This window comes from Phalacrocorax carbo, chromosome 2 (assembly GCF_963921805.1).
Source record: "Phalacrocorax carbo chromosome 2, bPhaCar2.1, whole genome shotgun sequence".
Classification (NCBI taxonomy): domain Eukaryota; kingdom Metazoa; phylum Chordata; class Aves; order Suliformes; family Phalacrocoracidae; genus Phalacrocorax; species Phalacrocorax carbo.
Window position 1 is genome coordinate 122,642,967 of NC_087514.1, and position 13,195 is coordinate 122,656,161.

General features: G+C 38.7%; 1 protein-coding gene across 1 annotated transcript in view; it reads left to right on the plus strand.

Annotated features, from left to right (window-relative positions):
* Positions 1–13,195, plus strand: part of OSBPL10 (oxysterol binding protein like 10) — a 121,909-nt gene that overhangs the window by 37,044 nt on the left and 71,670 nt on the right. Inside the window, exon 3 of the mRNA XM_064444220.1 lies at positions 173–252. Coding sequence (XP_064300290.1) covers positions 173–252 — 80 coding nt within the window. The remainder of the gene's footprint in view (positions 1–172; positions 253–13,195) is intronic.

Genomic DNA, 13,195 nt, shown 5'->3' on the forward strand with positions numbered 1-13,195 from the left:
GTGTTGTACTGAAGAAGTTACACATACTTAATTTAAGTAGCATAAATTACAATTTATAGTATATCCTAACAAATAAATTATCCTTCGCTCTCCTACTCCGTGACGTTCTCTTATGCAAAAAAAGAGTATGGGTTTATGTGTGATTCCCTGCATTTTCTTGTTTCTGTTGTAGCTGCTGATGCAAAGGAGAAACAATACTGGATAACTCAGCTTCGATCCTGTGCCAAACATCACAAGGAAGGTAATTCTAAGGTAAATAATTAAAAGGGAGAATACCTATTACGTTTTAAGTGGATAGGTAAAGAACAGCATGATCTAGATGATAAACTGGCTGCTGTAGTTAGTGGGTTGATGTTTAGTGATTTATGAATGAAAGCAGTAAGTTGTCATTCCTCATGAACTGGAGCAGATTTAAATCAATTGGGCAATCTTAATAAATAAACATTGTTCTATTTATAAGACATTAATCAAGTATGTTTTGGATGCTGTCAATACATGGTTAATTGAGTGGCTGGATCAACAGTTATTAATAAATACCTGTGTGATGTCCTGATAAGTATTTAAAAGTGTTAACTGAGAGTAGTTTTATTTTATTTTATAAGGTTTAATGGCTCTTATTATAGAAATTTCAGCTAGATGTTAGTAGTGGTCAGTCTTCAACTTCTTTAGCAAATCTGAAAGAGGTCATCACATGAAGATTTATGTTATTTATTTCTCTTAGGAAGTGATGTCAGAATTTTTTTCCTCAAACAGATAAGTATTTTGGAGAAGCAAAAAACTGTTTGGACTTTAAAAATAGTAAAATGATTGGTCGAGGGTGTCCCCTGCCTCCCAATGGAAATTACATGAATCTGTTTAAGTTAGAATGCACTTTGAAAGTGGGAGGTATTAACAACCCTATTAGAAATAAATGATTATTGTATGTATTTTATGTATGTTTTTGGTGTTAATACTAATTCACAAAAAAGGGTACTGTTCTTATCTTCAATCTTTTAAGTACTTCTGTTGGTATCTTTGCAAGAATGAAAAAGATTTGCTTTTCTCTGACTAATTGTTTGCTATATTAAAAAAAAAAAAAAAGCATTTAACTTCAAGCAGAAAGGATTCCTCCCTGCCCCAACATGTTGAGAGTATCAGTCTTATGTTAACTACAGTCAAAGTCATGATCTTGAATATCTCTGAAAGCTGGACTTTGAAAAGGCAAATGGTATTTTGAGGAGACTGGTGTTCATGGGAGTGTGTGAAATAAAATAAAGCCAACTTTTTTTTTTCTTCTTTGAGTGATGTGGACTTGTCAGGAAGCAATTATGGTATAATTAAAACCCTTTTTGAGGGCGAATGAGTAACTTCAGTGTTTCATTACTCTTTTAGTTTTTATGCATGACAATTAAATTTGGTCTTTATATAGCTGTGGCCCAGTACTATTCAGAAAGGTGTGCCTCTGCTTGGTCAGAATACTCTTAGAGTTGTTGTTGATTTGCAGTTCAGGGGCTTCCTGTGCTAGATAAAGATGGTAACTTTTCATACTCCTTTGCCATCAATGAATTATTCCTCAGTAAATTTTCTGGTCACTTCTTAAACCCATTTAAATGTTTAGCATCTACAATGTATTGTGGTGAGGTAATAGAACTGTTATTCAGTATATGTGATATTATAGACTTGTGCCATGGGAAATAAATTCTTATGCTGCTTCTCTCTATTCTTTGCTAAAATTTCTTAATACTGGATTTGTTTTGCCTGCTTCTGATAAAAAATTCTGTAGAGGTATCTATTTTAATACCAAAAACTCATTCCAGAGTGGCAGTTGAAGCTGATCTTTGTGTAAATGAACTTTGGATGATTTTTCCTCCTTAGGTAAAAACCATTGTGCTTAGTAATAATTTACATTCAGAATTTTTCATATTGCCTCTCCATGTTGAGCTCCTGCAGTAGTAGTATCTAGATATTGTGATAGGGTCTAAATTAATTAGTATGTCAACAGAAAAATCTTGTCATTACCAACAGTGATCCAAAAAAAGCAAACAGAATTTTAGGAATCGTCTGGAAAGGAGCAGAGGAGGAAAGGGAAAATACTTAGACTGCTGTAACCCTGTCAAAAACTTATCTTGGATACTTTTATTGGTTCCCTTCTGTTTCTAAAATGGAAACATTGGAATGGGGGAAAGTACTTTTCATAACTTTTGTTGTTATTCTGTACAGAATGAACTCTGTGTGACGAAATTTGACTACACTGGAGTCTTTTTTGTGATGATGGGAAGGGAAAGGGCAAATCAGGGAAGTGTAGTGTTAATAACTGCTCTGGAGTGGCTGAATAGGAAGTATTTGCTAGCTGCTAATACCGGCATGGGGAAGCCTCAAAGAAAATGATCTGAAAACATGTTAAAAATAAAAGGAGATGAATAAAAACTGGGATGTTTTGGATGCCAAAAGTGTATATAGATCTGAAAAGTATTTGAAAGGCGAAATGTTTTTAGAAAGTCTTGACTGAGTGAGTGGGAAGCTATTAAATATAAAGACAGTGTCTGTCCCAAAGATCTAACATGAAACTTGTAGAAACAGGAAGGCCTTGGAATGGGGAGCATCCCTCTACACTTGTTTGTGTACTCTTGCATGGTGCCTTACCTCTGCTGTGGCTTTTTTCTGGTTCCTAGGCTCATCATGCAACAAAATAAAAGGATTTCCTTGACTGAGGGGTGGTGGCCATACTGAGGAACCGAACAAAAGATTATTTCAAACAGCAGGAGGAGGGTTCTTGCATTTTTTCTTGGAAGAATGATGAGTTACAGAAGTTTGGCATAGGGATGCTGGAGTATAGATACCTTTTGGTTGGTACAGCCAGTCATAAATTTTAATTAGCTAGGATCCATTTAGTATAAAATAGAAATGCTGAAGAAAACTAAAATACATTCCTCAGTTCTGTGTTACAAGTCTACATCTAAAATTGGACTAGGTCCTGTTTCACTTGACATGTTTGTTAGCGACACACTCTTAATTCTCCACTTTTGTAAGCCACAGAGCAAATAAAGAATTTTTATCTTTTGTATTTTTAAGCTTAACAGTCCAGAAAATAAAACATAGGGAATTTATGTGCTTCAGAGGAGACCACTGATGACTGCTTCTCACTCCAGAAGTACTTGAAGCAATGTCATGCTTAGCTGTTCCTAGGAACTTTTCTTCTGACAAGATTTGTCTCTTGTTTGTCAATATACTTTTTTCCTTTTTCCCTTCCTATCTTCTCAGGCTTAGAGTATTACCTGAGAGGCAGATCTCCCCTGACTTTAGCAATGCATATAGTGCTAACTTCGATTTCACCTACAAGTAAGTTTTAAAGCTTTTCTCTATGAAAGCAAGTGATCAAAAGCTTTAATGCTACAACGATTTGACTTTGGAGATCAGATATTGGTTACAAGGAAGTGATGCTTCACAGAGATTCCAGAAACAAGAAAAAAAATGCATTTCTATAACTTTTTTCCTTTTCCTCAAAGTTTCTTTCTTCAAAACCACTGGCTTGTAGGAGGTAAGGGAAGCAAGAACTGCTGCATTTCTTTGTGATTTTTTTTTTTAAAATTTCTCTTGTAGATGAAGGTACTTTAATATAATAGTTATTAACATGGCAGTGAAAACATGCTCTTTAAAATATTTTAAATTTACATAAAATAGCATGCTGCTATTTTAGCCAGCTTACTGTTCCTTTTGTGTTGGGGTTAGGGACTGGAATTACGTAGTGTTGTTGTTTAGCCCCAGCCGGCAACCAAGCACCACGCAGCCGCTCGCTCACTCCCCTCCAGCAGGATGAGGGAGATAATCAAAAGGGTAAAAGTGAGAAAACTTGTGGGTTGAGATAAAGGCAGTTTAATAGGTAAAGCAAAACAGTAATAGTAATAATAATGTGAAAAGGAAAAGTAAAAACTGTGTGTGCAAGCAAAGCAAAACAAGGAATTCATTTGCTCCTTCCCGTGGGCAGGCAGGTGTTCAGCCATCTCCAGGAAAGCAGGGCTGCATCACAGGTAACAGTTACTTGGGAAGACAAACGTCATCACTCCAAATGTCCCCCCTTCCTTCTCCTTCCCCAGCTTTCTATACTGAGCATGGTGTCATATGGCATGGAATATCCTGTTGGCCAGTTTGGGTCAGCTGCCTTGGCTGTGCCCCCTCCCAGCTTCTTGTGCCCCTGGCAGAGCATGGGAAGCTGGGAGAGTCCTTGACTAGTATAGGCACTACTTAGGGACACGTAGCTGCAACTTAACAACAATTAAAACATCCATGTGCCATCAGCACTGTTTTCATACTAAATCCAAAAGGCAGCACTATACCAGCTACAGTGAAGAAAATTAACTCTATCACAGCCAAAACCAGCATACATAGGAAGGTCTGTAATGATGCAGAGAAGGGTACATGTTTGACGACTTCTTGCATAATTAAGAACTTGACAAAAATCTGTATTTTTTGATTTTGTTAAAATGGTCCTACCATTGATAGGACTGTCATGATGTGATTCGTTATTCTACCAGCAGCAGGGCTGGATCTCTTTCTTACCCCCCTCTCCCCATACTTTGAGGGCTGTAGTAAGTGATAACCGCAAATTGTCTGTGTCTCATAGTGCTGTCACAAACAGGGAGGTAGGTACTCGTGTGTTTTAAGCTCCTCAAGTTTGAACAGAATTCAAGCTCTGTCTTCTGCTGGGAACAGGCATCTTTCTGCATCTGAACAGTTGGAGTCTGGGTGTTTGCTCCCAACTTCTACAGCTTAAACTCACCTTTTTCACAGGAAGAATGAGAAGCAGAAAATTCTAGCTAGTTTTTAGGAGTCATACACTTGAGAAGGAGGTGGAATGGGAAGTGTAAAATACACAGTGAGGGGTGTGCTTTATGTTATGCAAGTGGGATGTAGGTTAACTGGAGAAAAATAATAGGATAACCAGGCAAGCAATGGGAAGGTTCCCAAGAATACAAGTGAAGCCGCTCTTAGCTACAGGTCTTTAATATTGGAAAGAGAACACATTTTTTAAAATCCTGAATAGGTATTATTGGAAGTAGATTCATAGGAAAACATGAGAATTTCAAGAATGTTTTTCAAAGCTGAAGCTGTGTCACTGTTTCTGTGAAATATTCACAGGAGAGCATTCCTTCCTCCTGCACTGGATCCAGATCAGCACTGGTTTCCTTTCTTTTTCAGAGCTACTGCCTGCTTCAGAAAGCTACTGTATGACTTGCTGTCTTTAAACCTTCAGTTGGTGACTGTAGTGGTGGTGGAAATTAAGCAGAGCAGTGATTAAAAGAAAAAAAAAAAAACTAGGAAAAAAGTTGTATACTAATGACTTAATTTAGTTGCATCCTAATGAATGGTCCAAAGGTGAGCTATGCAGCTAACAAGTGGATATAACACAAGCCAAGCCTGTCACTTTGTTTCATTAAATTTTACATCTTAATGATTAAAAAAGCAGTAACAGGATAATTTTCTCTGGCAAATAATTCCCGTGCTGTAAGATAGTCTTAAAGTTCTTGGTATTCCCATACAAGTCTCATTTCCCTTAATTACTGATTGCTCAACCTCCACAGAATGCCAAATCACACTGTATTGGAAGGTGTCTTCTATGTCTGGATAGGATTGCTGTTTTTTTTAGACTATTCTAAGTGAATATTATTGTACAAGTTCTAATTAAAACATAAGTCAAATTGGAATTCAGTGGTATAAAAAGCTTCCAAGAAGAAGTAGGCTTATGCATAATTTTTGTGGTAACTTCCAAGAATAATTTTATATCCATAAATTGTCACAAGCTTGTTAGTTCTTGTGTTTCATAACCCTTTTTTCTTGTCTTTTTAATGATGATGTCTGTAAAGGCACTACTAAAAACAAACACAGGGGTTTTTATACCAATTCTTAATTCCAACATGTGGATCAGTTGCTGGATTGGCGTATCACCCTTGTATTTCTCAGTGTGTATCAAAAATGCGGCAGAGAACAGAAACCTTTATCTTATGAAGTAGCTTCTGTCTTAAATTAAGCTCAGACTGTAACTTTCCGCTTACGTTTGTGCTAGAATAAGGAGGTAGACCCACCCTTGTTCAAGCTTCTGGTTTGGAGCTGCTAAAAATTGGATGATGTGGTTTCATAACTCATCTGCAGCTGTGAATGTCACTCCAATTCCCTTCCTTCTGCTGCCACCCCTTGTGTGGGCTCTGTTGTGTTTCTGGTCCTGCGGTAGCTTAGGCATCAGAAACAGAAAAAGCAGCATCCTACTAAAAAGGTCTTAGTTACCTGACCTGACTGAGGAATCGGATGAGCATTGACGTAGGGGAAACTGGACTCTGCTTCCAGCAGCCCCTGGTGGTAAAGCCCTGCTCTCTTTTTCCTTTTGGATGGAGGACAGCTGAAATGAATCTGGCCAAACCCTAACCTTTCTCTGGTTTAGTCTGAGGCTTCATACATAAAACTGAGCCAACCTGATGACTGCATGCCTCTGTGAGGGACTGTCCTCTCTTTCCCCTCAAGCAGTGCTCCTGGTGCCTGTTATAACCATCATCCAACCCTTTGAAAAGGCAGTTTGGGGAGATAAATCAGCAGAAAATTCTGTATATGTGTCTATGTCGGTTTCTCTTCTGGTTTAACTCCCTGGAGTGGTGTTCCATGAGGTCAAATGGGCCTCAGAGTCAGCATGAAGAGATGGTGGAAAAAAAAGTCCAAACCTGCCCCTTTCAGTGGCAACTGCAGTAGCAGTTTAGCTGTAATGTGAAACAGCACCTGTAGTAATGCTGGAAAGTTTGAGGTCAACACTTTTATCAAATTGTTATGAGGCAAATGTGTAATTTTTCTCCACAGCTGGAAGAATGGCTATCATAGACCTTTGTGGCCCTTCTTCAGTTTTATCAGGTTTCTTATTGCTTTTAAATATCTAAATGGATTATTCACTGGGTATTTTTAACATCTGCATGATAACGGTTTCCATAAAGCCAGATTACTGAAAGTTTCAAGTGTGAGTGTTGTTTTTATTCTTTTATGCACATCAAACCTCTCTTCCTTTTGAGCGAGTTCGCTCTTCCTTCCTCTGGTATGATTGTCTCCTTCCTCTTCTCGTCTCTGACCTATAGAAGTCAACTAAAGAATGGTGCTTCCAATTAAAACATGCTTTGGAAGTCCTTACAGTGGTGAGGCTGAGAAGGAAGCAGTGCTTGGCTGTAGATATGTGTGTGTTTGACACCTTTTTTCCTCCCTTTGGAAGCTGCATGAAGGTAAGAGTTGCTCACAGCTCTCTGCTTTCAAAATCTTTCTACAGAAATGGAAAAAAAAAATCTGTTTAGGACTGATCATGAACTTGCCCAAATGATTCTTGACAAAGAAAAGATTTTATGGTGGAACGACTATCATAGTCTCTTGCTTAAAAACAGACACATGTATTGCCTTACTGAAGATGATGAAGCACTATAATCTGTCAGAAAAGTTAGTACTGTAGATAGTGCTTTATATAAATGTGCAAAGCATATCATAAGCTGGTCCCTTTGCAGTGCTGGAGTTTGGCTATTATGTAGATTCTGTCATTTGCATTTTAGTATTTGTGAATGATCATAATGTAAATTAAACAGATAGCTGTCCATATTTTTCTCTTTTCAGCGTCTGTTTACTTAGGATGCATTGGAAAAGAAGTAGATGGGAGTTAAAATACTGAATGGTGGTGTCTCAAAATCATAATTACTTTCTGATAGCATGTGACTTCTCATTGCCCTAAAGCTGCATGCAGGGATTGGTTCTGTGCTGTGTATATGCAGAGGAGTAAAGGAATGTCATGTCGGTATTTGTTATTCTGTAGAAAACATCTGTGGCATACTGCCTGTGAAAATGATGATTATCAGCCATAAACAGATATGACAATTCACTTCAGAAATTAGTTTATTGATCTCCGGAACATTGCATTTACTTTACAAAATAAACGAAACTGCTTCTGGTAAATGGTGAAAAACACTTGAGCTTCTTTGTGAGCAGGAAGGGCAATCTCCAGGGATGATGAATCATGAAAACATTAGTGTAGTTGGGATTTACTACTCCACAATTACACTATTTTTAATTGTTAGGATTTTTGACATCCAGATGGAAGCATTCATCATACTGCTGCTTTATCTTGGAGGTGGACAGTCTACTAAAATAAAAATTTTAACCCAAACCTATGTTAGCTAAGCATACTTTAGCTAGCTTTAGGTCATAAAACCAAGATGAACATAAGTTACAAATTAATCTTTTATTAGCTTCTTTATTATTCTTTTATTAGTTTCATTTTATTAGCAGGCAAACTGTTGGAGCAATGGTAGAGTGTAGCCGCAGGAAAGGATAGTTGTAATCCTTTTGGGATGCTTCAGCCTGTGGATTTCTTGACTCATTGGCACCATGCATTACTAATTGTTGAAGAGCTTATGTCTTCCTTTCATCAGACTTTTCACTATGTTTTTATTTATTTACTTGCAAACCAGAAAGCAGTAGGACCAAAGAAAATGAGATATGATAATAGTTAGAGGGGCAGATCAGTCATACGAGCAGTGCTAGAGGGAAGAGCAGGGTATTAGGAATAAAGATTCATCAGTTACTGTCATTGCTTTGATTTTCTGGAAAAGTGACTTTAATGACTGTTGTAGTATGATGTGCAATTAGAATGCTTTTAGCTGTGGAAAACATCACATAGATTTTAACATTTTAACAAAATTGGAAAATTTTGATTTTTGCACAGCTGTGTATCAGTGCAAAAGAGATGCTTGTCATTCCCAGTGTTTAATCTGAAGAAGTTCTCCAAAGAGGAGCCAAGTACTTGGCTGGGACATAGGTGTTGACAATGTGTTGTAAGATGCAGAAGCGCATAAGAGGCTGAGTGTGTAGTTCTTGGAGACGCCTTTTCTGGCAGTGGCAGGAAGAAGCTGTCAGAAGAAATAGCTGCCACCTCTGCCTCCTTGGATGGCGTAGGCACAGTGCTCTGCTGCTTTTCTCTGTGGCACTGAAGAGCTGTGGTGGTTTAACCCCAGCCAGCAACTAAGCACCACACAGCTGCTTGCTCACTCCCTGCCCCCGTGGGATGGCGGAGAGAATTGGAAGAGTAAACATGAGAAAACTTGTGGGTTGAGATAAGAACAGTTTAATAATTGAAATAAATTAGAGAAAACAGTAGTAGTAGTAATAGTAATAATAAAAGCAAATGGTGCATGATACAGTTGCTCACCACTCTCTGACCGATGTCCAGCCAGTCCCCAAACAGCTGTCACTGCCCCCTGGCCCACCCTCCTCAGCTTTTATACTAAGCGTGGTGTCAAAGGGTATGGGATATCCCTTTGGCCAGCTTGGGTCAGCTGTCCTGGTGGTGCTTCCTCCCAGCTCCTTGTGCACCTCCAGCCTTCTCAGTCAGCAGAGCACGGGAAGCTGAAAAAGTCCTTGACTACTGTAAGCACTGCTTAGCAACAACTAAAACATCAGTGTGTTATCAGCATTATTATCATACTAAGTCCAAAACACAGCACCACACCAGCTACTAGGAGGATAATTAAATCTATCCCAGCTGAAACCAGGACAGTAGTGGAGTCACCCTTCAAAAGGTTTTAAGTGGTTGTAGAAACTTGTCTCCTGCAGACGTTCGTCCGCATTTTGTGTGTGACTGCTTTTGCAAGTTGTGAGTTTAAGTTTTTTACGTTTATCATGGGGCCTTGCCTAGGGATAGCTTCATGGGTAGCCAGAGGTCTTGGTGCTGAGGTCATTTAGGGTTTGTGCTAAATAATCTCAAATTAGATGCTAGAGGATTTGCATCGTGGCCTGATGGGGTTTTGTAGCACGTTGGCCAGAAATGTTGGGTCAATAGTTTGATGAAGGGTATAAATGGACAGAAAACAAAGAGGTGATGAAAACTTGCTTATCAACCTGTAGGAGCCATTGAAACCAATGTGTTTCGCTCTGATATTTGGTGCAGACTCTGGCTGTAGGTGCTAATTCAAGATTGCCAATCTTCCTGACTCAGTGAGCTATGTAGGATATATAACTACCTTGTGCTGAGAGGGGAAGGAAAAGACTTTAGGAGAGGCCCACTGGCAGAGGTGATCTCGCCCTAGAAACCACACAGCACTATTGCAGGGCAAGGCATGCAGCTGAATGTCAGGCATGCAGCTGAATGTCAGGCATGCCAGGCAGTATGACATGGTCAGCCCTTGCCAGGCTGTGAACTTCTACATGTAGAGATTTGGGGTTACCTAGTGTCCCTGTAGCAAGACGGCCTTCTTGAGCACCACCTGCTACTGAAACTATAGATGGGCTGTTCTTCCGGATTTTTCTCTTGCTCCACTGATTTCCTGACTCCATGCCCTAAACGTCTACCAACAACCGTTGCTGTGAGCTGCCACATGCCTTTGCAAAAATTTAATGAAAAGCCATCTTAAATGCACTGTGGTCACATGGACTGTTTATTCTGCCTCAAGTCCCAGTTCAGGAGTATAGTTGGTGTAGCCGAGTGAGTTGTGATACAAACTAGAGCAAATCTTGCAGGACAAATATCTGATCTGGATTAAGAGACTCCTAAAATGATGGGCATATCTGTGTGTTCATTACTTATTTGTGATACAAAGTCAATTAAAAAAATGCAGCTAGCTAGCTGCTTTTGTACTAATAGTTCACTACCAGATTTATCAGTCCTAAGCGTAAGTGGGGTTTGGTGAAAGGTGTATCGTGCTAGGTAACATGATGAGAGAAAATGTGAGGTGTGCAGTTAAGGTGTCTGCTGTGACCCATGGGTCAGCTTCATATAGTTCACTGCAGTTTGAAACGCTGTCTTGAGGAAAAATAGCGTTGAATTGCAATATAATATCATGATACAGATATTACCACAGAATGTATGTGCATTTCAGATTATGAACATAGGTCTCAAAGCGTGCAGGTTAAATGAGATTATTTTGGCATCTATTTTTGTATTCTGTATTTGCATGGATTTTTCTGTATTCATTTTATGTTACTCGTGTTAGTTGCAGACCTACTCCCACCCACCCTTCCTCCACCCCACCCCCCACCCCCGCAGTAAAACTTAACTTCTCACAGAACATCGTTTTCTTTTTTCTTTCAGACAAAACTAATGGATAAACTTACTGTTTTATATTGTGGCTGTTTATCTGAGTTTTAGGATCAGTTTAGCTATATGAAGGTGGCAGTCATGTATTTTTAGTATTGTGATTGCATGATATTAGAATGTCCGTGATTCTGAGACTTCATTCTAAAAACAAAATAACTTTTATTAAACTGGAAGATAAGTTGATCTTATGCTGAAAAAATATGAACTAGTTCTTCTGCACCATAAATTTAGTTCAGAAGCATTCCGATGCTAGTCAGTTTGAAAAGGAAACATCAGTAAGTATGTTCTGCTATTATATACTAGGGATAGCCTTTTTCTGTGTAACTTCTATTTAAAAAAGGGTATTCAATCACACCCAGTTTCCCTCGTCCCCTTCCTTCTCCCAAATACCTTTTCCTCTGGCTCTGATTTTAATTGTAGTTATGTCTAAGCAGTGCTCTTACAAATGGAAGATGATTTGAAAACCTGACAACATTCTGTGCCCTTGTGACAAATTCCACCCCCATGCTTCTTTTTTGCCTTACAGTCAAATCCAGTTTTTATGCAGAAATGCCAGCTGTGAATTATCAGCCAGGATGGATAGTTTTTGAATATGTGATTCTACAGATGCTTATTACAATCTTATTAGTCACGGTGGTAAAGAATATATTTGTTGCAAAAACAGTCAGACCATCATTCTTAGAAGTGTTTAGTAAATGTAAATTGAGACCAGTGGAATAATGCTTATTACTATGAGTATAGCAGCTCTTTGCACAGTGGGAATGTAATAACCCTTTTTTTTTTTTAAAACCTTCAAATGCCTTAAAAATTCTGAAGTCTGGTTTTGTGTGGGGGCAGCAGAGGGATCATGTAACTTACTTCACTCTTCCTTCTTGGCAGTGCTGCATAATCTGCGTCGTCATTTACAGTCAGTGTAGTGGTAACATGATGCCTGACTTTAATTCCAGTGCTAATTGGAACCCGTCCACCTTGGATTTAAAGTCTTTTAATGAAATTACCACAGAATTGCAAAGTTTGACTTGTAAGGGATAAAGAGAGAGACTGTACCTGAGTAATATTTTTGTGCACTTGCCAGCAGACTCAAGAGTAGTACCCCACATCGATGGTAACTGTCTTAGCAATGTTGAAGGCTGCCATCATTCCTTGTGCAGGGTTTGTAGGAGAGGCAAAATGGTACTTCACCCATAGGGCTGTATATTTACCTCATTTTAAGAAGGTGCTGATAAATGTCACTCTCCGAGGTGGTTTGTGGTTTAGGAGGTAAGAGTTACTCTGTTTCAATTTTTAACCTTACAGATGCAATCAACAGCTCAAATAAAAGGGAAAACCTTTTTTTATGTTACATTTTTATATATGATGTTCCACGGTGCTCTAGTGCACACCTGAGCTTGCTTGGGAATTGCTGTCCTAAAGACCTCCAGGCAAACTCTGGTTTGAGGGTTGCAGAAAACAAACCAAGATGGCAGCACTGGCAAACAGTTAAATAAGAACAGAAAAAGTTCTTGAATGTTCAGACTAATTTCATAGTTTGTATGTTAAGAGTATTCACACTGCAGATACTGTTGGGAGATTAATTTCTGGTCTTTTTTGTATGTAGGATTTACCCCAAGCTTGCTTACTTACTCCAAAACATGTTGACTGTTGAAGCCATGTTTTGTTTTAAATGTTAGTGTTTAATTGGTGCGTGGATCGGTCATGCCAAAATTGCAGCTCCTCTAATGTTGGAAACACCACTGCATGGTTTCAAAAGTTCATAAGGTGAAAGCATTAAGATTTTTTTTTCTTCTTTGCTGTTCACACCAGTTCGGTGAATTATAGGTCAATGGCTTCATTAAAAGTATTTGTGTTGGCATTATTGCTCTGTCTGCAAAATCCTTTCTAATCTTTCCTAAAAAGTATGGTCGTAAGAACTTAGCAGAGTGTTAATATGTCAGAGTTTGTGAAGGTTTTTGCGAAGGCCAGTTTTCAGACAGTCCAGGAAACAAAGGCGATAGTCACAGTGTTTCCAGGAAGATCCTTGCTGAACATTGCAGATGGTTCAGGAGGAATAAATCAGTCCTGAGCAAAGTTACACCTCCAGATTTAGGTTTGTGAGGCAAATAGAACAGTGCAAAT